Source organism: Octopus sinensis, linkage group LG15 (genome assembly GCF_006345805.1).
Source record: "Octopus sinensis linkage group LG15, ASM634580v1, whole genome shotgun sequence".
In the NCBI taxonomy this organism is placed as follows: Eukaryota; Metazoa; Mollusca; class Cephalopoda; order Octopoda; family Octopodidae; genus Octopus; species Octopus sinensis.
Genome location: NC_043011.1, coordinates 9911874 through 9937272, shown reverse-complemented (window position 1 = coordinate 9937272; position 25399 = coordinate 9911874). Strand labels below are relative to the sequence as shown.

The following is a 25399-nucleotide window of genomic DNA, read 5'->3' as shown; positions in this document are numbered from 1 at the left end:
AGAGCTGAGGTTATTTGGCATTATATGGTCTGTTGAGATCTCTATGGTGATGCTGGTTCTGAGGACAAAAACTACACAAAAGTTGATTGTGTATATGTGTGTGTGTGTGTATTGTGCCATACATTAATGTAGATGTGTATGTGTTTCTGTAGGTTTTCACAGCGGCACTGTTTGAGTAATAGTACATGTATTTATGATTACTGTAAACAAAATGTCCTCTAGTTTAGTAGATTCATGTAAATGTACGATCAAAAGTCCCCCCCCCCAAAAAAAGAGAACATTTCTAGCAAATCAATGTGGAACTTTCAGCTCTTGTATCATGGCTATGAATTCTCATTTGTAGCCATCGTTATAAGTGCATTATGTTATGTACCAACAAATTTGCACAAATTCTAGAAATACTCCAAAGAGCAAAAGTAACTGATGAAGATTCTCCAGATGCAATCTATTTGTTGCACAATGACTATCTGTAAGACAATCCAGAAATTTCTCCATTTGAGATTCTTATCTGAATAGAGGCACATGCTTGGATCTATGCATGGAGAGTTCCATCAACTCAACCACATACTGACAAACACTGGGAATCCTCTTAACTCAAAAGTCTTGTCGCATTGTTAGTAACCAGCTTGAACTCTCTGAAGATACATACACAAAATAAATATAAAAATGCAGTGCTGAAAAGTGAAGTGAGCAACATTGTACAAGTTGGCAGTGAGCTCTTTAAGAAGTACTCTCTTCCTGATGATCTCCTATACAGCCTCAAAAGAGCTGGGCTCTCTTACCTCAGAGAAGAGCTGGATGGCAAGCACTCAGTATACAAAAGAAAAAACAAAAAACTAGGCATGGGTATTATGCCCGGAAGCTTGAAAACAATAAAATTGACACAAAGCACAGTCTTGTGTCTTTGTTGGAAGATTTATAATAGTTTAAAAAACAGAAGTCACACACACACACACACATACTGTAAGTGTTGTAAAGTATAATAAAAATATATTTTACCCTGTGCAAACATTACGCAATTCAAACCTCAAAGGATGGTTGAAACGAATAGATGTGCTTATTATATCCAGAGTTGACAGTCTACGAGTTTCACTCCAGGCTAGACTACACACACACACACACACAATGTCCATAACCTATTACAACGAGTCACAACAATTCTTTATAGCACCATTCTGAGATATTTATTAACTTTATAGCATTCCACCTTTCCTTTTGATATTTCAAAATGTATTTTGCTATATAAATTTCAATAAATTTATAGACATTATGTTTCATCAATACACTTCCATATATATATATATATATATATATAATACAACAACATCATTTATATATCTATCTCTATATATATCTATATATACACACACACAATAAATACCTATCAACAATATTTTTGGCAATATATTTCTGCCCTGCATTTCAAATTCGGTTTCAAACTGTCTCCTACCCACCCCCACACTCCCCACTCTATTCCCCTTGACAAATCATTTCAGCCGAACTATTTACTAAATATAATAATTTTATTTTTAATTCCATTAGCACAACTTGTATTTCATTATAGAGTTTTAACTTTGACACCTTGAACGCTGATGTCTGCAGGGAATTCACAGAACTTGGTTATATCTGAAGAAATCTTAGCACAGAACTCTCTGCTTCAGGCTGTTGACGTGACTGCAATAACCTTTGATAAAAGTCCAATTCTATCAACTCCACCACCCAATTAGTATGAAATGAATCTGATTCCATTCCTTGGAGTTGGTTGATCTCAGTCGGTTGAAGAAATATCAGTTGTTTTGCAGGGAGAAACACATTCTTGGATGCTCTCTTGTATTAACCTCTTCTCGTTACTTATATGAATGTGTGCCTGTTTGTGAGTGTGTATGTGTTTGTTTACACATACACGGACACATGCACACACACATTGACATGATTTTAAGAATGTCACTGAATGTCTCTGAAATAATGAAGAAACGTGAAGAATCTTCAATGGAAATAGATTAAGCTCAAACCTAGTTGTCTCTTTTGAAAGGCAGCCTGTTTCCTCTATATGTGCGTGTGTGTGTGTGTGTGTGTATTTTCAATTCCCCTGTGCTACCCTCCTCCTTTCCTCAACCTTCTCCTGTCGACCCACCTTTATCTCCCTCTCACCATCTCCATGTCTCTTACCTCCCCTTTACCCACTCATCATCATCTTACGATTTTTTAACCTCTCCAACCATCTCCAATCACACTCTCAGTCCGTCGAGTGGGCTCTTTGCTGTCTCTCTTCTTTCTATCATACTTTAACCTCTCATCTCTGAAAATAAAACCACACTCTCACTCAATGGGCTCTTTACTGTTCCTCACTCAGTTAAGTGAGCTCTCTAAGCTTGCAAATTACGACTCTCCCTCACAAGTGCTGCTCTCACAAAAGAAGTGCCCAGTCCACTCTGTAAAGTGGTTTCGATGTTAGAAAAGGCATCAACCAACCATAAAAACCATGTCAAAAGCTGGCATTGGTACATGATGGAACCTTCCAACATGGAGGACACTTATATGTTGTAGAGAATTACAATGACATCAACATGGAGGACATCTACATGTTGCAATAGTAATGTAGATAATGGCAGTGATTGGCGATGGAGTGAGTCAAGAAGAAAATATGGCTAGAAATGGTAGAGGTGGTTCTTTTGCTATAACCTAACAAACAAATATTCAGATGAGGATGAAGATGGATTTGTTTAATAAATACAATATCCTTAACTCTTCTGTATATTACTGGTATTGGAACACTGTTCACAGAATGGACTGTGCCAAATTCAGAAAACATTTCACTCCTAAATTGAGAATCAGTTCTAGAATTCTCTAATCTATTCTACATCACTTACATTCTTTTAAATAATAATAATTATTTTATTATTTGGCACAAGGACAACATCAGTGGTAAAATACAATGTGAATGTGTTTAAGTGTGTGCACACATGCGCATGTTTGTGTATGACAGATACACACACAAATATATACACTCTTACACACACACACACACATGCACACATGCACACACACTGACATGCACACACACATACACACTCTAACATAAATAAGAGGTCTGATCAATAAGTATCCGGACTCGGGCTATAAAATCAAACCCACAATGTGTACCAATTTGGCATTTAACCTCCTTCAAAGTAGTCCCCTTCAGAAGCCGTACACTTAATTCAGTGCTGTTTCCATTGATGGAAGCATTCCTGGAACTCGTTTTCTGGGATAATCAGCAGCTGCCTTGTTGCATTTACTTTGGTTTCCTGGACATCCTGAAATCTTGTTTTCAAGCAGGATTCGATTTTTGGAAAGAGGAAAATGTTGCAAAGGCTGAGATCTGGGGAGTATGGTGTCTGCCAGATCTGGGGAATGCTGTGTCTAGCCAAAAACTGCTGCACAAGCTGCACTGAATGGGCAGGTGCATCGTCGTAGTGCAATTGCCACTCACCAGATGCATCCCACAAATGCCGCAAAACGTCACGGTAGTACTCCTTGTTTACTGCCTGACCAGCTGGAGCATACTCATGATGAACAATCCCCTTGCAGTTGAAGGAAACGGTCAACAGTGTCTTCACATTGCTTCAGTCTCTGAGAGGTTGGGGACTTCCACTGCGAAAACTGATCCTTTGCTTCGAGATCATAAACTCATGATTCACCACCCGTTATGATCTTTTTCAAAAAATTTTCATTATTCTCGACACAATCAAGGAAATCTTGTGCAACTGAAACCCAAGTGTCATTTTGGTCAACTGAAAACAATTTTGGCACAAACTTGGCAGACATGTGTCTCTTCCCCAAATCTTCAGTGATAATGGTCTGAACTGAACTGTAACTAATCTGCATATCTGATAACTCACAGATGGGGATTCGACAATTTTCCCTCACAGCTGCATGCACATGTGAGATGTTTTTCTCAGTTCTGCTGGTAGTGGGTCTCCCAGAATGTTTGTCACTTTGGACATTTTTTGAGCCATCTTGGAAACGTCTGAATCACTTGTGTGTGGCTCATACACTCCCCTCCATACACTACACTTTCTGCAACTTTACTTAGGCCTCTGAGCAGGTATTGCTAAGCTTTTGGCAAAATTTGATGCAGATTCTCTGCTCAACTCTCTCTCTCTGTCATGATCAAAGCAACGATCACATGCTGCACACCTTCCTTCCAAGCATTGCTGTAAACAATGGAAGTGAGCTACAATGTTAAAACTTAGTGCACGTGCACAGCAGAGTTCAAGGTCAATCTTTGTCAAGCAGCTTCACTTTGTGTGCTTTAGCTTCATTACTATGGCAACAGTCCGGATACTTATTGATCAGACCACATATATATACACTCTAACAACACATCTATGCACATATATACATGCATTCTACCACACACACAAACATACATAATAACAATAGCAGAAACAGAATTGTAGGAATTAGTGATCAACTCACTGTGACGACAACAACAACAGCAAAACTACCAAAAACACCCTCACACACACACACACACACACACACACACTTTGCTCATCCCCATGGTAAGCAGTGTGGTCAAGACTTGATACTTTAGAGAGAGAGAGAGAGAGAGAGAGAGAGAGAGGGTTAAATCTCAGAAATTCTTGAATTGGTTGTTGGGAATAAAAGTGATTGAAAGAAAGCAGACGCTTGTGATGAGAAGCGACTTTGGGTTAAGGAAGCTTAATTGTGACTAAAAACGGGGACAATCCGTGTAAATGATGTTGTTTGTTTCCTTTGTAGTGAGCAGCCTTCTTCTGTATTGCACTCCTCAAGTAGAGACATTAGGTAAGTTGGATATTACTCAAGGTCAACTCAGTAGTTCAGAGTGCTACTTCACTCGATGATACTCCTTGTAGAGAGTAGTGGCCTTTTAGGTTTAGATTGTAGTTGTTATTGGTGTTGTTGTAGTTGATGTTGTTACCGATCTTATTGTTTGTGTTGAGGATGTTTACTGCATTTTGTTCCTTGTAAACATAGCTCTGTTAAAACAAACCACCACCATCTGTTGTTGTCCTTCTCAATGTTATCACCTTCACCATAATCTCGTTTTCTGCCTCGGTTGGGGTTTCACTCAGGTATTTGAGGTTTGCCAAATCCTTTGCAAAATCTCACATCAGCTCAACATCAAAATCTCTAATCCAGCTTCCAACATTTCTTTCTCTATACATATGCACAGCCTTTCTTCACTCAGCCTGGATCTTCTCTATACACTTCCCATAAACACTCATATATACACTTCCCATAAACACCCATATATACACTTCCCATAAACACCCATATATACACTTCCCATAAACACCCATATATACACTTCCCATAAACACCCATATATACACTTCCCATAAACACCCATATATACACTTCCCATAAACACCCATATATACACTTCCCATAAACACCCATATATACACTTCCCATAAACACCCATATATACACTTCCCATAAACACCCATATATACACTTCCCATAAACACCCATATATACACTTCCCATAAACACCCATATATACACTTCCCATAAACACCCATATATACACTTCCCATAAACACCCATATTACACTTCCCATAAACACCCATATATACACTTCCATAAACACCCATATATACACTTCCATAAACACCCATATATACACTTCCCTAAACACCCATATATACACTTCCCATAAACACCCATATATACACTTCCCATAAACACCCATATATACACTTCCCATAAACACCCATATATACACTTCCATAAACACCCATATATACACTTCCCATAAACACCCATATATACACTTCCCATAAACACCCATATATACACTTCCCATAAACACCCATATATACACTTCCCATAAACACCCATATATACACTTCCCATAAACAACCCATATATACACTTCCCATAAACACCCATATATACATCCCATAAACACCCATATATACGCTTCCCATAAACACCCATATATACGCTTCCATAAACACCCATATATACACTTCCCATAAACACCCATATATACACTTCCCATAAACACCCATATATACACTTCCCATAAACACCCATATATACACTTCCCATAAACACCCATATATACACTTCCCATAAACACCCATATATACACTTCCCATAAACACCCATATTCTCAACATATATTGAAATTCTAAAGAAGAAAATATTTTGAATGACACATCGATGCACTTTAATACAAACAAGGGACTTATAAGAACAGGTGTAATTTAATCCCCCCACTCCCCCACACCATGAACTTGTCAGGTAGTAATTCAGTCGATTGTCCTCCACACAACACTCTTCAATTATGCTTCCTGTCCTTGCAACTTCATTAAGTATATTTACAAATTAAACTCTGTTGATTGTATGAAATAATATTTTTGCTTTGTTTTCGAATTGCTTTGCTCTTCCTCCCCCCCTCTCCTCTGCCGCCGCCATAACTGAAATGGTTTCAGTGAATTTGTCAATTCAAATTGTTGGAACCAATAATTATTTGGTTGATTAGTGGTCACATTATATCTGGTCACTCAACTGTGAAGAGGAGAGACATGTTTTGTCTGAATCACTGAAGCAAACCATACTTTGTCCAAAGACAAAAAACTTTCACTAAAATAGAGAGGAAGTGAATAGTTGAGGTTGTATAATTTAGAATTCCTTATTGGTTGCAGTAATTCAATAATCGGTAATGAAATAATGAATCACTTCAGGAGTCTCTACATGTGCCCACTTTACTTGCTAGAAATAACAGCTAAAACTTTCTGCTTGAAAAAATTGAATGACTTTAGTTAATGCAGTCCTAGATAGATGTGTCTCAATAAAAGATCTGATGGTGATGGCACAAATGTCTTCCATCATAGACCTGTTAGAAGAAGAACAAAGTAGCATTTAGCAACTGACATCTCTTTGTAGTGTTAATTATCTTCGTGAAGACTTGGTTTAGCCTCTGCTGCTGTGATGAAGCTGAACACTTTATGGAAAAGTAATTCCATTAGGTTTCCAACAAGACTCAGCATGTACAAGTCCTTTGGTGACTTTGATCCTTTTGGTATGGGTGTGAGAGCTGGACTCTTACAGCTGACGTGCAGTGAAGAATCCAGACATTTGAGGCCCAACGCTTCAGAAGGCTGTTTCCCATCCTCTACAGAATGAACAGCTTTGTAAAGTAGCAATTCAACAAACAGGCTGGCAGACATGGACCATTCCTTGCTCAGGTAAAAAGATGAAAGCTTGCCTGGGATGGTCATGTGTCCTTCTACAGCTCCTTGTCCCAAACCATTCTTCAGGGCACTGTTAAGGGTGGGGTGAAAGGGAAAATCCTAGTGGTGGTGGTATGCGGTGGCGGCTTTGTGAAGAGTTTTTGTTTTTTAAAGCTGCTACAGCAGATTAAATGGCAGGGATGACTGACTTCAGCTATAAGGGGACTTTGTATGTGAAGTGACCCCAGATATAAAGAGATGACTCTTTACAGGGTTTTGCTGTCTTTTCCCAGTGAATAACAGAGTTATTCAGAGAGAGAGAGAGAGAGAGAGCTGATTGGATGAAGTATTCTTAGTAATGGCAGCACATTACCAATATTTTACTGACCAGGTTGGAAGATGTGATGTAGGAAACTGACCCCAGTATGTTTCTGGTATTATTTTCAATGCCAAACAATGACTACGACCCACATGAGACTTGAACTCTGACCAGCATGTAGTGAAACTAAATGTTGTAAATTATTCCAATCAATGTTTTATTGGTTCGTTCACTTTTATTGATCTCTGTTTAAATCAATAATGTTGAACTGAACTAAGAAGGGCAAGTTGAAATTCAATGAATCTGTTTTTATGTTTGTTCTTATATAATGGACATCACCGGGGATGTTTGTGGTGATGATGGTGGTGGTGATGATGATGATGATAGTTGAAAGATCCTCTCTAATGGATTGATAGTAAACCAAATCAGAAAGAGGCTTAGAGCGACTTTGAAATAAAGTAGTTTGGACGAACAAAGAGTGAAACCTAGAAGAAGATGTCTGCTGCTTTGTTCCACCCAATGACTGTCAGTTTCAGTAAAGCTGGATTACGAATGTCAATTCTTATGATGGACATTCACAAGTCTATTTGCTGGTTTGCTAAAACATTAATTGGCAGCCATATAGCTATAATTACTTAGCCTAATTTATAGATTACTTAAGTTAATTACTTAATTTACCTTTTTAGATTTATTAACAATTGGGAGAACATCTGGAAAGAACATTATTAATCCAATAACTTGATCTCTTTATGATGAGTTTAAATATATTTATGGAAGTCTGTGAACCACTTTGAATGGGAAAGGCTGAGCATGATAGCAACTAAAAATAGATGAGAATTGGCTGGGGTTTAATGGAGATGCTCTAGTGATTGATGTAGTTGAGTATTGAAGTAGAGGACAGAAAATAACCTTGGCCATCACTGGCAAGTGATAGTCACCTGGTAGCATGTTTTGGTTAATAGTTTTAGGGGTCTTGAACAGATGGAGAGCCCTTCTCCGTCTTCCTAACCAACAGAACATTCTGGATGTGACAGTTGGGTGTGGTGGGGAAAAAGAAAGGTGGCTCCACCAGTCCTGGACTGTTACTTCTTTTGTAACTGACTGAAGTAACGGGAAAATGAAGTGCCTTGCTCAAGGGCACAATATACTATCCAATCTAGTGATCAAACTCATAACCTTAAGATTGTGAGCCCAACCCCTAACTGCGAGGAGGCCATGTACCTTCATTGAGGATCATGAAAGGGAATCACACAATAACTGCTGTTTGTGACGATATTTCAACACCAGAAATGTTGGTTTTAATATCGGTAACGTAATGAGCCAAAGAAATTCTAATTAAAATTATGAGGATTGAAGCAATCCTACAAGTGCTGGGAGGACAATAAAATACACATTGTAGATCCTGTAAAGGGGTTTGTGGACGAAGAGAGTGATGGTGGGGTAGCAAGAGCTTTTTAGTTGTAATGGGGACAAGACAACTTCTCAATAAAGTAGGTGGTGTTAGGAAGAGCATCCAGTTCCGGGGGACCAGCCAAACATGTAATATATGACAAAGCTATGGTCTCTGATGTGCACAGGAGGTTAGTGACTCCAAATAAGTACAGTCATGTTCCTTCCAACCCATGCCAACATGAAAAAGTAGATTTAAAAGATGAAGATGACATTTTTAGTGGAGAGAAAAAAAATCATTATTTCAGGACCAATTTTGGTTAAGAAATATATAAAGGGGACAACTCTATATTTAAACAAGAATATAGTAGGGAATGACCCTTTTCCTTAGCAGGACATTCTTTGGATGTGTTTCTATCTTATTAAACCTCATCAGCAGAGCCCAGTCTAATGGTTTACTGCCAGATCTGAGAATGATTCTAGAATATGTAGGTTGTTTTTAATTAAAGAACTCTACATATGTCCTTGGAGATGAGAAAAAAATGTACTAATTCAAGACAGTGGATTATCAAACTGTTAAAAGAGGTGAATAAAATGGTTGGCATTATCTGTTCCAGAGTTTTACATTCTGAGACCACCAACTGTGATGACACAGATGCCAAGTTGTGTCAACCATAAAACAGTGGCCTTTCTCTTGGCCAACATCAGAGGTTTGGAGAGGTTTAGGGTTGAGCACTTGGCAATCTTTTACAAAACCCTTAACCAAGCTTGTACAACAGGTGTAGATACCTGGTCAAGCTAAAGTGATTAAGGCTTCAGATAATCAGAAACCAACACAAATGAGTTTAGATATTATCTATAACTTTTACACCATTCATAATCACATCTTTCTTTTTCTAATTACAATCTTTATTAATGTTATTGTTGTTCTTGTTTTATATCAATTCATCTTTCTATAAAAACCATGTTTTATAGTTTAGTTGAGAAATTTCAAACCAATATGAATATCGTATTTAACCTTTACTTATTTGGTCGGTGGGGTTGCTCCTCTCACTCGCTGTGGTTTTCTGTTTTTGTCCTGGAATATTTAAAAAGATAATAAAAAGACAATTCTGTTTTAAAGAATGGCAGTTTATACTGTTGGAAAAACAGGCGTATGGGAGGAATTAACAAACATTTGTTACTTCCTGGAAAATGAGATAAAGAAATATGAACATCCAGTTTTTGATAATGTTGCAAATAATAATAATAATAATAATAATAATGATAATAATGATAATGATAATAATGATAATAATTTTTCTCATTTTGGCACAAGGTCTGTTATTTTTTGACGCTCAGTGCTTGAGTGGTTCTTCTTTATTTTATTGATGTTGAAAAAGATGAAAGATAAAGCCACTTTTGGTGGCATAATAATAATCCTTTCTGCTATAGGTACAAGGCCTGAGACTGGTCAATTAGATGGGAGGGGACCAGTCAATTAGATCACCCCCAGTGAGTATACCGAAGAATTTGGTGTACAGGTAGTGGTTCATCAGGGCTCAGTCCTCCATCCCCTCCATTTCCTTAGTGTCCTCTGGGCCATAACAGAGGAATTCAAGACTGGCAGCCCCTGGGAACTACTACTATATTATTGATGATCTTGTCCTCTTAGCAGATTCCATATCAGAGCTAGTAGAGAAATTCCAGGTGTGGGCACAAAACCTGGAATCTAAGGGCCTTAAAGTTAACTTAGCAAAGACTAAAGTCCTAGTAAGCAAGGAAACAACAGGACCCTACGCCCTTCAGGTCTGTGGCCTTTTTAATTAGTTGGAAAAGTGTAGGCAGGAACTCCATACAATGTACCCAGTGAAAGCTATGGACACACAAGAGGTGCAGTGGATTAATATGAAGGTTATCAGAGAAGGTCATATGTGGAAGATGCACAGGATCCATAGAAACTATAGAGACTTGGGAGATTGATTTTCTGAAATGCCCTTGGGGTTCATTAGAGGTAGTGGGTAATTTCTGGCACCTAGGGGACCAAATTAGTAATGGGGGGAGGATGCATGGAGAGTATGATAGCTAAAATAAGAATAGGATGGAGGTTTCTTGATCTGAGTGAAAGGAAGATTGTATGATGCACGTATATAGACAACAATGCTACATGGTCGTAAGACGTGGGCCTTGAATGCAAAGGATATGCAAAGGTTAGTGAAAAATGAGGCTCTGTTGGATGTGTAATGTAAGTAGACATGTTTGACAGAAGAGTGCTAGTGTATTGAGAGAGAAGTTCGGCATAAGGGGAATTGGTTGCTGTGTGCAACAGAGAAGACTGCACTGGTTTGGTCATGTGATTTGGATGGATGCTGACGGCTCCATAAAGAAGTGCCAATGTCTCAAAGTAGATGGGACATGTGAAAGTGGAAGACCCAGAAAGATATGGGACGGAGTACTGAAGAATGACCTCCGGATGCTGAATCTTTCAGGTGAGATGAAAAAGGACCAAGATACCTGATGCCTTGCTATACTCAAGAAGATCCACACTCCACAGCTGAAGTGTTAAGACCAGCACCCCTGGAGCCGGGAGGATTGACCTGTAAGAGTCCTGTGGTGGAGCCACATAAAAGTACCCAGCACACTTTGTAAAGTGGTTGGCATGTTAGGAAGGTAGAAGCTGTAGAAACCATGCCAAATCAGACTGGAATCTGGTACAGCTCTTCAGCTCATCAGCTCTGGTCAAACCATCCAACCCACGCCCACATGGACAACGGACCTTAAATGACGATGATGCTTATCAGTGGCACAAGGCCAAAGGGGTAAAAGGCAAAGTCAACCTCTGCAGAATTTGAACTCAGAACAGAAAGACAGGCGAAATACTCCCAGCATGCTAATGACTCTGCCAGAACACTACCTTAATCATAATAATAATGGTTTCAAATTTTGGCACAATGCCAGCAATTTTGGAGAAGGAAGTAAGTCGATTTCATCTGGTACTTATTTTATCAATCTTGAAAGGTTGAAAGCAAAGTTGACGCTGACGGCATTTGAACACAGAATGTAAAGTTAGAAGAAATGCTATTGAAGCATTCTATCCAACACACTAACGATTCTGCCAGCTTGCCATAACAACAACAACAACAATAATATGGGAATATTGTGCTTTTTTTTCCTTTTATGCAATCTGTCAAATTTAGCCTGAAGACATTGTGTGTGTATATATATGTATGTATGTATATGCATGTGTATATGTATGTATATGTATGTGTATGTATGCATGTGTATGTGTATATGTATATATATATGTATGTTTGTATAAACATACATGCATGCACACACACCCACGAGGTATTTTGCTGTGTCTTCCATTGTGTGTGGACTGTAAATGTTCAGTCTGGACAGACATTACTGGATTGGCAGGGAACAGACATAAGCTAATAACCAAGACGAACATCATAAACATTGTAAATGTGAGTCTGTTTGGACAATCCTAGTTGGAATGGTCCAATATTTCTTGATTGATGGAGTTTTATTTAGAATTTACATTTAAAATTGAAACTAAAATTGTAACAACAACGAAAATGTTATTATTTGACATTATCTGTCGAGGGGTGAGGTTCATGGGTGGATAGGATTTGCAGTAGTTACTTATGTAATTGTGTTGGGGGAAGGAAAAAAACAAGAAGACATTGCTGAATTTTTTCCCACTTTAAAACATACATTGTGTGTATATATATATATATATATATGTGTATGTATGTATATGTGTATATGTACGTAATGTTTCTTTGTGTGTGTGTGTGTGCATGTGTGTATATCTACTGTATATGTATGTCATTGTTGAAAAGATTCCATGTCTGATTTCTTTGTCTCTTCCCACCCCTCCTGAACAGCCATTTTCTCCACAATATTTTGTTCAATAACTTATCTCTTATTTTTTGTCATCATTGTTATTATTATATGTATATTTCATATATCTACAGTGTACATAGATTCATAAATATATATTTAATACATATATGTATATATATATATATATATAATATACACATATACAGACACACACATTTATGTGTGTGTCTGTTATTTTTACTGCTGTTATTTTTCGCCAGTATTTTTGTTTCTTTCAGTATTTTTCTTACATTTTTTGTTTTATTTTTTCCGTTCTTTGGCAGAGATTTTGACTCACTCTTACTTCATCTTTCATTTTCAGTTATGTCCTTTGCCAAATATACTTTGAGAAAGACTTAGACATTCCTTGCTTCTCTTTGAACTTTCCACTTTCTCTGACTGACACACACACCCCCTCTCTCTCTCTCTCTTTCTTTCTCTGCTTTCTCTCTTTCTCTGCTATCTCTATTTCTTTCTCTATCTCTATCTCCACCCTCTCTCCACACTCATATAAATTCATAAATTGATGTATTCTTTATTTAGAAAATGTTGACCTTCCAAACCATAGGAGTGGAGCTTGTTGTCAGCCAGGCAGCCTGAGACATGCTGTGTTGTGGGCTTTGCTCAGAGGCAATTCATAATGACTGCAGCAACATTTTAACTTAAAAATGACCATCTGACATTTGGCCCCTCACACCAAACCTTAGGCTATCTTTGCCTCATTAGAATATTCTGCCACAAATAGAATTAACAAGTATGTATGTGTATATACATACTTACATATGTGTGTGTGTCTGTGTGTGTATATATAAATATATGTATATATATATATATATATATATATATATATATATATATATATAAATATGTATATATATATGTATATATATATATATGTATATGTATACAAGATAAGAAAATGGAGAAATACATCTAAATCAAATATCAATTACCAGATAATACTCAATCACATACTTTATTAAACCACCACATAAGAGACTGTAGGGTTAAACATAAAAAGTAGAACAAATCAGTGTACATAAAGGAATGTGCATAAAAAAGTGTACATAAAAGAGTAATGTTGTATAATAAGTAGAATATATATAAAAAAGAGAATATAAATATAAGTAAATATAAATATAAGTAAATATAAATATAAGTATAGATTACATCTTACAGCTGTTTCGGCCATGTAGATAAGTATGTCTCATTTTACCAATATTAGCCTTTTATGGTAGGTCAATATATAGATATAAATGAGACATTTACAAAAATATCACAAGGCCTTTTCGGAGATATACATATACATATGAGTGCATATACTCACACTCCTATACATATAAAAATATACATATACATAATGATGTAAATAAATAATATAAATTAGTAAACATATATATGTTCCTCATTCAATGTTTCAGTTTTTCAACTTAATATTGTGATAATAAACATACACATATTAGTACCTAGATGCAAATATACATAGTCAATAGTACATTATATTACTTCCTACTAATTTCCAAAGTGTCATTAAAGTTAGCATCATTATCGTTATCAATACCATTAATGCTACCATTATTATCATTCATAATATTATTGATAACACTTACATTAGGATCCAAAGTGGCACATATGTATGTCCGGGTTCCAGTTAGTAATTTTCCTTATGACATAAATACACTATTGGATTTGAATTTAAATTATCATTGTCTTCGTCACGGTTGGTTCACTGAGAGCCGCCCGACCTCCACCACACCGCACAGGAAAAACATACACATCCACATCGAACCCTAAACCCACACGTCCACATAAAACTCCACACATACATGCACACACACATGAATACACCCCGACACATCCCTACACATTCACTAGATTGCAGAGTGTATGTCTGTCATCGCATGGCTTATAGACAAATCAGTACAGGCAGCAGTGTCTATACACTAACACACACACTCACACGTACATCAGCATATACTCATAAATATTAATACACTCTCATATACTGTATCAGGGAACATTCACACACACATATATACATATTTAAATATATATCTGCGCACTCATATGTACAAATAAAATCTATACTTATATCCACCCATGAATAAATATTTGCATGTACATATATACATATCCAAATACGCACCTGCGTACTCATATGTATAAGAAAAACATACATCCGTACATGGAGGGTTGCATTTACAACCCCTATCTCAATTTGTAAATATATGTATATGTATATATATATATAGTACATTTATATATTTGTTGTGCAAAATTTTTTATGTGAAGTCATGTGTTGAAACAGATATTGTTATATTTCGGAATGGTCATTTTGCCAGTTTAGCCAATAAAAACACTCGCACTATATATTTCGTGTTACTTTGCTTCAGTGTTAATTATTTTTTACATTAATCTTAATCTTATTTCGGCCAGAGTTCTTTCGTCACACTCCTGTGACCGCATCAGTGGTCCTTTGTTTTCTTCTTCTTATTTGTGTCTCTCCTTACTAACTGTCAGCCGTTTTGTATTTCTATTGTATGTCTTCTTTTGGGCATGCTTATATCTCTAAGTGCGACTATGTTTATTTAGTGTGTGTGTGGGGGGGATGCCTGTAATATTTGTATCTTCTGTTTATATACGTTCATGTAATTTGTTTTTGTTTTTGTTGTTTTTGTTTATTCTTATTTTGTTCATGTGTTTACATCCACTTATTATTATCATTACATATGCTTGTAAGTATGTATAACAACAATACTAGTAATAATAATAATAAATTTAAAACATCTTTTAAATTAAAAAAAACAATTTATATAGTTATTTATTTCTATTTGTTTATTTATCTGTGTATTTTATTTATTATGCTTTCGGTTTTGTTTATATTGTAACCAGTTTATTGGGATCCTCTACCGTCATATGTTGTGGTGTGTGCTAGTGTTCCATTCCAGTTTCCTATTCAGGCTAGGTTTATTTTCTATTATGTGTGTAGCTTCTGTAATTTGTCTGATTGTTGCATCTGTTCTATGTGTGGACAATATTTTAATTTCTATGTTGTTGATTGGTCCCCCGTGTTCCTGTTTGGCGTGTTGGTACAGAATCGATGAGCTTTTACCTTCCTTGAGTTCTTTCATATGTTTATTTACCCGCTCTCCTATGCTTCTTGCCGTTTCCCCTACGTATGTCGTCTTGTTACTGCATCGTCCTTCTATACATCTTAAACTATAGACTACATTTCTGGCTTTACAGTTTGTTTGTGGGCTAAATCTACATACAGCACAGTACTAATCCGTATAGCCAGAAATGTAGTCTATAGTTTAAGATGTATAGAGGGACGATGCAGTAACAAGACAATAACATACGTTGGGGAAATGGCAAGAAGCATAGGAGAGAGGGTAAATGAACATATGAAAGAACTCAAGGAAGGTAAAAGCTCATCGATTCTGTACCAACACGCCGAACAGGAACATGGGGGACCAATCAACAACATAGAAATTAAAATATTGTCCACACATAGAACAGATGCAACAATCAGACAAATTACAGAAGCTACACACATAATAGAAAATAAACCTAGCCTGAATAGGAAACTGGAATGGAACACTAGCACACACCACAACATATGACGGTAGAGGATCCCGAAAACATAATAAATACACAGATAAATAAACAAATAGAAATAAATAAATAAATAACGCAGGAGTGGCTGTGTGGTAAGTACCTTGCTAACCAACCACATGGTTCTGGGTTCAGTCCCACTGCGTGGCATCTTGGGCAAGTGTCTTCTGCTATAGCCCCGGGCCGACCAATGCCTTGTGAGTGGATTTGGTTGACAGAAACTGAAAGAAGCCTGTCGTATATATATATATATGTATGTGTGTGTATGTGTTTGTGTGTCTGTGTTTGTCCCCCTAGCATTGATTGACAACTGACGCTGGTGTGTTTACGTCCCCGTCACATAGCAGTTCGGCAAAAGAGAATGATAGAATAAGTACTGGGCTTACAAAGAATAAGTCCCGGGGTCGATTTGCTCGACATGGGGCGGTGCTCCAGTATGGCCGCAGTCAAATGACTGAAACAAGTAAAAGAGCAAAAGAGTAAAGAAGTTTTTTTTTTTAATTTATTATTATTATTACTAGTATTGTTGTTATACATACATACATACATACAAGCATATGTAATGATAATAATAAGTGGATGTAAACACATGAACAAAATAAGAATCAACAAAAACAAAAGCAAATTACATGAACGTATATAAACAGAAGATACAAATATTACAGGCATCCCCCCCCCACACACACACTAAATAAACATAGACGCACATAGAGATATAAGCATGTGCAAAAGAAGACATACAATAGAAATACAAAACGGCTGACGGTTAGTAAGGAGAGACACAAATAAGAAAGAAGAAAACAAAAGACCACTGATGCGGTCAAAGGAGTGTGACGAAAGAACTCTGGCCGAAATAAGATTAAGATTAATGTAAAAAATAAATAACACCAAATATATAGTGCGTGTGTTTTTATTGGCTAAACTGGCAATATGACCATTCCGAAATATAACAATATCTGTTTCAACACATGACTTCACATAAAAAATCTTGCACAACAAATATATAAATGTACTATATATATATATATACATATATATACATATATACATATACATATATATACATATATACATATACATATATATATTCGAAATCGAATTGAACCAGCCAGGATCCCTGGTCTGGTGGTACGTAAAAAGCACTATCCGACTCGTGGCCGTGGCACGTAAAATACTCCAATGCGACCGTACGACAGGCACCCTTGCCAACCCCCTTTGCTTGTGAAGACATGTTGGGGCAAGCGAAATCGAAATCGAATTGAACCAGCCAGGATCACTGGTCTGGTGGTACGTAAAAAGCACTATCCGACTCGTGGCCGATGCCAGCACCGCCTCGACTGGCTTCCGTGCCGGTGGCACATAAAATACACCAATCTGACCGTGGCCGTTGCCAGCCCCGCCTGGCACCTGTGCAGGTGGCACGTAAAAAGCACCCACTACACTCACGGAGTGGTTGGCGTTAGGAAGGGCATCCAGCTGTAGAAACATTGCCAAATTAGACTGGAGCCTGGTGCAGCCTTCTGGCTTCCCAGAACCCCGGTCGAACCGTCCAACCCATGCTAGCATGGAGAACGGACGTTAAACGACGACGATGATGATGATGATATACATATATTTACAAATTGAGATAGGGGTTGTAAATGCAACCCTCCATGTACGGAGGAAATATGGAAGAGTCAATGGCATTTCAAGCCTGTGCTTTTAAATACTCACACATATACATATACACATATATATGAGAATATATATATATATGCATATAAACACACACACATATTTATATATATATTTATATCTATATATATCAGTTGGTGCATAATTATTGCAGCTTTTTTTTCAACAAATTTTATTCAACAAAAACAATAACAATATTTAACAAAAACATCATTAAATGACAGTCTGACCGTCTGCCAAACAAATGGGAAGCAGTAATTGAAGTAGATGGTGAATATGCTCCAGAATAATCATTTAAAGTTGTTTTTATTATATGTTGCTATTGTTTTTGTTCCCAACTTTGGCCCTCTGTAAAATCCAAAACTTATTTTGGAAGTTATGGGAGCTACTTTCCTTGAAGACACATATTTTGTCGTTGAATGATTGAAATGAGGAGTAGACAGACAGACCGACAACTGATGAAGGGTCGTTCATTGTGTTACTTATCCTGTTTCCCATTTTTCCTCTTGTTGTTCATGTATTTAACTCGTTGTTTTCAGTTGGTGACATCCTTTACCCATATATGTATGTATATATATGTATGTATATATATATGTGTGTTATTAGTAACATATATGTATACATCCCTGAGTGCTGCTGGTTACCTGGAATGCAGTACAAACGGTTGCATGGTTGGGTCATTGGCAACTAAATCCACAGCCCGTGTGTGACTTAGTGGTTAGGGTATTGAGCTTGTTATCAAAAGGTTGTGAGTTCAATACCTGACATGCATTGTGTCCTTCAGCAAGACACTCTTTCATGTTGTTCCAGTCCACTCAGCTTGTGAAAATGAGTTGTACCTGTAATTCACAAGGGGGCAGCCTTGTCCCATTCTGTATCATGCTGTGTGTGTGTGGTGTAGTACTCCCAATCACAAGATTATAGTTTTGGTTCTCAGCCTAGTTGGTGCAAAGCAAGTCATTTCACTTTGTTTTGGGATCTCTTTGACATTTAAGTGTGGCACACCTTGCTCTCCTATGAAGGCAATGTTGATCTGTCGGAAGGAAAGAGCTAAAGTAAGGATTTAACGTACAGCAGAGACATTTGATCACTAGAAACAAATCATCTGTACAGGTTGGTCAGCTTGAAATCAGGGACCTCTTATCTGTTGTCTACAAGAGAATCCCCTTGTTATGTCTTTCTAAACTGAAACTAAAAATGAGAATTACTGTGACATATATATATTATAATATATTATAATATATTATCATAATATATGGATATCTATTTTATTTATATGTATTCCAAGTCAGTAGCTGGGTTTTATTATTTTTTTATAGTTAAATTTGGCTTCTTTCCTCAGCATTTGTGATTCTACAACCTTGTAAATCCATCTTTCAGCAGAATAACTAAAATCCCTGAAATTAAATCAGAAATTCTTGAAATTTTGAAATGCTGACATAAAATCTTAATATTTGGAGAGGATTTTGCTCTTAGCAAGCATTATATTTTCATGTTGCAACTTTACACCAATATTGCAGTGGAAGTGTATGTGGAGGGAAGTATCAGTAAGGAATGATATAAATATCTTAAAAGAGACAGTAAAAAAATCTTTGGGATATTTTTAGAGACTCTTTTACTGAGCTAGCACCAAAAAACCTCCTACCATTTATTTTCAAGTCCTTATCAGTAAAGAACCTTCTGGAAAATTATTTTCGTTGATTATTTTGGAATTTTCTTTTTCTGTTAATGTCCAGAGTGTGTGTATGCATGTGCTTATCAGTGAATTATTATATCAAACCTTCAGTGCACAACAATAATTATAATAGATTTTCAGAGCTTACTGCCATTTCTTTTCCACATTTATAAATATAAATTGGTAGACACACACACACACACGTGTGTGTGTGTAGCTTTTGTAATGCAAAGAAGAAAATAGAAAATGTACATATTTTTGACTAAAGTTACAGTAGTTAAGGCGGCAAGCTGGCAGAATGGTTAGCACGCTGGGCAAAATGCTTTGTGATATTTCATCTGCCACTACGTTCTGAGTTCAAATTCCGCCGAGGTCAACTTTGCCTTTCATCCTTTCAGGGTCGATAAATTAAGTACCAGTTATGCACTGGGGTCGATATAATCGACTTAATCTGTTTGTCTGTCCTTGTTTGTCCCCTCTATGTTTAGCCCCTTGTGGGTAGTAAAGAAATAGGTATTTCATTTGCAGTTATGTTCTGAGTTCAAATTCTGCTGAGGTCGACTTTGCCTTTCATCCTTTTGGGGTCGATTAAATAAGTACCAGTTATGCACTTGGGTCGATATAATCAACGGAAGAAACAAGGATTATCCTTGTTTGTCCTCTCTGTGTGTAGCCCCTTGTGGGCAGTAAAGAAATATGAAATAAGGAAATAAGGAAATAAGAAATAAGAAGTTACAGAGTGACTCAAGTGCTGCAAGTTTCGTGTGTTGGCACTTCTTGTATATAAATATAGTTCACTTGATAACCACGAGGGCCATGTTGAACAGGTATCATTTTCTAGATCTTACAATCAATTCATACCTTTGAAATTGGAGTTGTATGGAATACTCAGCCATAGACATGCTAATACCGTGTGATGAAGCATCTGAAGACTTAGCACTGAAACCAATGGAGACCCATTATAAATGTCATGTAGAGACGTCCTCTTGTAGCCATGTGCTCTCTGGGTCAGTCTTATCATGTAGCATCTTGGTCAAACTCTAGTCACAGGCTGACCAATGCCTTGCAAGGAAAATGACCAGATGGAAACAGTTTGAAAGCAGCCTGTTCGTGTGTGTGTGTGTGTGTGTGTGTGTGTGTAAAGGAGAATGGAAATGGGGTTTAAAATTCTAAGCCCCATTCGTTTTCTTTTTATACCTACACCAAACCTGGAACTAACCCCGAGTTGGATCTACAGTTTAATTTGCATTTGGTACTTACATACCTGTTGTATAGCACTAACACATGATATCTCATGGCTGTGCTACCTCACTGTGAACCCTATGCTATGGTACCTAGCCAGTTCTGGCTTCCTGTGTGTTGTTGCACCAGATTCTAATAAATCCTATTACTAATCTATATATATATATATATATGTAGGGAGAGAGAGATTTTGTGGCATTAATACCATGCCTTAAACCATTTCCCTAGAAATTGTCTACGGGTCCTGCATCAGATATTTTGGAGTAATAAAGTAAAAAGTCCTGTTGGTAAGAAAGGAACAGAAATGTGATTCTGAGGTAAACATTTCAAAAGAAAGTTAAGGATGTGAAGTAACTGTACCTTAAAACTGAAACTGAGATGTGGACCCTAAATCACAGGGAACCTTACTTTACCATATTCCATTATCTCATTGTATACTGATATGGCTCTGTCTCTCCTCTTAATCTTCTATGTTGGTCCAGGAGCAGGTTTTGTTGGGACTATAGTTTCTTGAATCAGTTCTTGTCTTGTGGCGCTGACTCAACCTAATTTCTTGTGCAATTTTTCTAAGATGCAGTGAATGGGGCCCAATATATAATTTTTACTTGTTTCCCAAACTCTGGAGGGATAAAAAGCAAAGTTGACCTTCTGCCATTTGTTGTAATAGAAATTGTAAAAACTCTCAAAGCACTGTGATGCATTTAATCTGGCATTTGACCATTTCTACTGCCTTGCCAGCCTGATAATGGCTGTTAATTAACTTTTAAATTGAAATGCTACATGAAAGAGGGAGAGTATAGAGCAATAAAAAGCAAGAAAAACTACCAAGATATTGCATAGTGATATATTTATTGGAAATGGATAATTTTATTTGGAATTTGAAACTGGTAAAAACAAAATAATGGCTGAAGTAAATTTTAAAGTTTACTTTAACAATGAAGCGATTCCTGGTAATTTGTTGAAGACTTCTGTAAGGACTGGTTACTGCAGTTTCTTCTTCAGATCTTCCTCTTTCCTTCGTTTCCTTCAGATGATTTTTATTGGAAACTGGCAGGAGATGGAAAGTAGATGCTCTACATATTGATTTCATGGGTTGAAAAACTACACTTGCTTGTCAGATGTTTGGTTCACAGGACAATTATGTAATTAGCGGACAGTCGTTTACTGTGTCAAATCCATCTGCCTGCATTGTCTACTTTCCCATGAGGGGCAGAGGAAAACATTGCTACAAATGTTGTTCTTGTAGTCGTTCTTAACATTATTAATGTAATTTTATTCATATATTTATGTAAGGCAGAACTGTTTGTACGCCGGGCAAAACACTTGGCTGCATTTTGTCTGTCTTTAGGTTAAGAGTTCAAATTCCACCATGATTGACTTTACCTTTCATCCGTTTAGGATTGATAAAGTACCAGTTGAGCACTGGTGTTGATTACATTGACTTACCCCAACCCTCAAAATTGCTGGCCTTGTGCCAAAATTATTATTATTATTATTATTATTATTATTACTATTATTATTATTATTACTATTATTATTATTATTACTATTATTATTATTATTACTATTATTATTATTATTACTATTATTATTATTATTACTATTATTATTATTATTACTATTATTATTATTATTACTATTATTATTATTATTATGAAGGGTGGGGAGCTGGCAGAATTGTTAGCACACTGGACGAAATGCTTAGCAGTATTTCACCCGTCACTACATTCTGAGTCCGAATTCCGCCACGGTCAACTTTACCTTTCATCTTTTCAGGGTCAATAAATTAAGTACCAGTGATACACTGGAGTCAGTATAATCAGCTGGTCCCCACTCCACAAATCTGAAGCCTGGTGCATCCAGCAGAAAGGATTATTGTTGTTGGTGTTGCTGTTGTTGTTATTGTGATGATAGTTAACACATTGACACAATGCTTAACAGTATTTCTTACGGCTCTTTACATTTTGAATTGAAATCCCAGCAAGATCAACTTCGCCTTTCATCCTTTCAGGGCTTGATAAATACCAAGTAACAGTTTTGGGGTAGGGTTCATATAATCGACTGATCCCTTTCCTCTCAAATTGCTAAAATCAGAAAGAATTATTATCGTTGTCAGCTGATATTGGAGGAGCTGACTGGACAGTGTGTGTGCCATTACATACTCTGTGGTATTCATTACATCCCTAAATATTCTGGGCTCCGGTTCCTTTCTTTCTCTTTAATAGTTTTGTTTTAAGGAAGGGACATTGCTCTTGGCCTTCATAGTGAAATCACTGGGGTTGATGTTTATTTTGAATGACTATAAAATATGGCTGGGAAGTGGGAATTCCCACAAGATGTTGTTTTATAGAGGAATGATTGGGTATGTATGTATTGAGGGGCCTTGATCCAAGGAGCAGAAGCTACTTGATATAGTAAAAGCAAAGGTTAAGGAATGAAACAGTTGTGTGTTTAGGGGCCAGAGTCTGAAATGTTTCAGAAGGGACTTTATAACCACTCAGTCAAATGAGACTTAGGATGGGAAGATATTCTATGATAGACGTGGGAGAATTGTCTCAGAGTTTGTAGAGGGTCATTAACTATTGTCAGACACTATTTTGGGGCACAGACAGCCATGTTTGGGCCCAATTAGGTCACATCAGAACAGGGTTTACCTTGTTGAAAACTTTCTTATGAATACATTACTGATGTTGTTTGAGGATATTTGCATCTGTTTTAGAAGTTTAATCTGTTACAAGTTTCAGCCATTAGACCGTGGTGATGCTGGCGTCCCACCTGCAGAGGTTTGGTTAATTCCATTGATAGTAATTCTTTAATGACCCTTGGAAGGGTAAAAAGTAAAGTTGACCCAAATGCAATTTGAACCTATCATTTAATCAATTAGCAAGATTCTGACGATGCTGTTGTCTGAAATATTTCTTGATTCTGAAGACATGTATGTGAATGTATATATGTGTGAGTTTTGTGTGTATGTGTGAATATATATATATATATATATATATATATATATATATACATATGTGTGTACACACACATACATATATGCATAATGATAGATTCAGTTAAATTTAGCTGTGAGGTATTGACTTGCTTATTGATACAGTTCACTGTTGTTGTTGTTGCAATCAATATTCTTTACAGGATAATTATTCTATTTTCCTCAACACCACCGCCACCAGCATCATCATCATCAGTACTATCATCATCATTCAATGACTCCATTGTTGTGTTTCTGCCATTTTATCTGAATAAAACAAACCAAGAAGCTATGAAGAAGAGGATTGTCCTATTGGAATCCTGTACGACCAGTTTAGATCCATCTCAACCAGAAACCGTTGCAGCAGAAATAAATAAAGATTATCAAAATATTATTACTACTTCTTCTTTAGACTGAGATTCATTTTGATCAAACACAAGTCGTCCAGCCATGACCCTCTTGTTTTAAACAGTGTATCAAAGACAATATTATCAAATGTATTTATGTTTCTTCTTCTTTAAGACAGGAAGATATCATTGGAGGGAGATTTGGCTTTTTTTTTACTGATTTTAAATATTCTTTCTGCCATAAACAGAATTCCTGAAATCTTGTGATGGGAGGGGCTAGTTGATTACATTGACCCTAGTATTCAACTGGTATTTATTTTATTGACTCTGAAAGGTTCAAAGGTAAAGTCTAACTTGGTGGAATTTGAACCCAGAACGTAAAGCTACAAGAAATGCCATTTTGCACTGTGTCCCATGGGCAGATGATGCTGCCAGCTTCTTGCTTCTGTTGAGTGAAAATAGAAGTAATTGTTATGTTATAAATATTTCATTGTACAAAACCAAATTTCAGTTCATTCCATTGTTCTATCGTTAAACTGTTCCAGTCTGTGTGATGCTGATAATAAAAGGTTAAAATAGACACCAATCATCCCTCACACCCTTGCCTCCCACCGCAACTTTTTACGTGCCACTGGCTTGCGGGTATTTACACAGCCCCAGCATGGGTGTGTTAATGCCACATGGTCATGGATGCTTTTTAAGTGGCACCAGCAACTGAAACAAGCCTATATATCTGTAGAAGACAGTGATTTCACCAAGCTTGATGCCTCTTATCAAGTATAGCGAATTTCCACATCTTCTGGTCCCTTATCATTTTCTCAGTGAGGCCCAGCATCCGAAGATCCTTTCTCACCACTTCATTCCATGTCTTCCTCCTGGGTCTATGTACAGATACCCTCCACAATTAGAGCTTGACACTTCTTTATGAAGCTGACCTCATCCATACGCATCTTGTAAGTAGCACATGATGTGTGTGTGTGTAATGTATACTGTGGCACATAAAAGGGCACCTTTCAAGTGTCATCGTTACCAGCATCGCCTTACTGGCACTTGTGCCCGTGCTAGTAGGGTGCCAA

The 25399-nt window shown here is 36.8% G+C and overlaps 1 protein-coding gene across 12 annotated transcripts in view; it reads left to right on the top strand.

The window, feature by feature from the left end:
• The window catches only part of LOC115219822 (peripheral plasma membrane protein CASK), a 998477-nt gene that overhangs the window by 421688 nt on the left and 551390 nt on the right, over nucleotides 1-25399 (top strand). For 9 of the 12 annotated variants that reach the window (XM_036509446.1, XM_036509450.1, XM_036509449.1 and 6 more), the window contains one exon: nucleotides 4768-4812. The exons of the other annotated variants lie outside the window; for them this stretch is intronic. In XM_036509446.1, the coding sequence (XP_036365339.1) occupies nucleotides 4768-4812 (45 nt within the window). The remainder of the gene's footprint in view (nucleotides 1-4767; nucleotides 4813-25399) is intronic. 12 annotated transcript variants of the gene reach the window in all.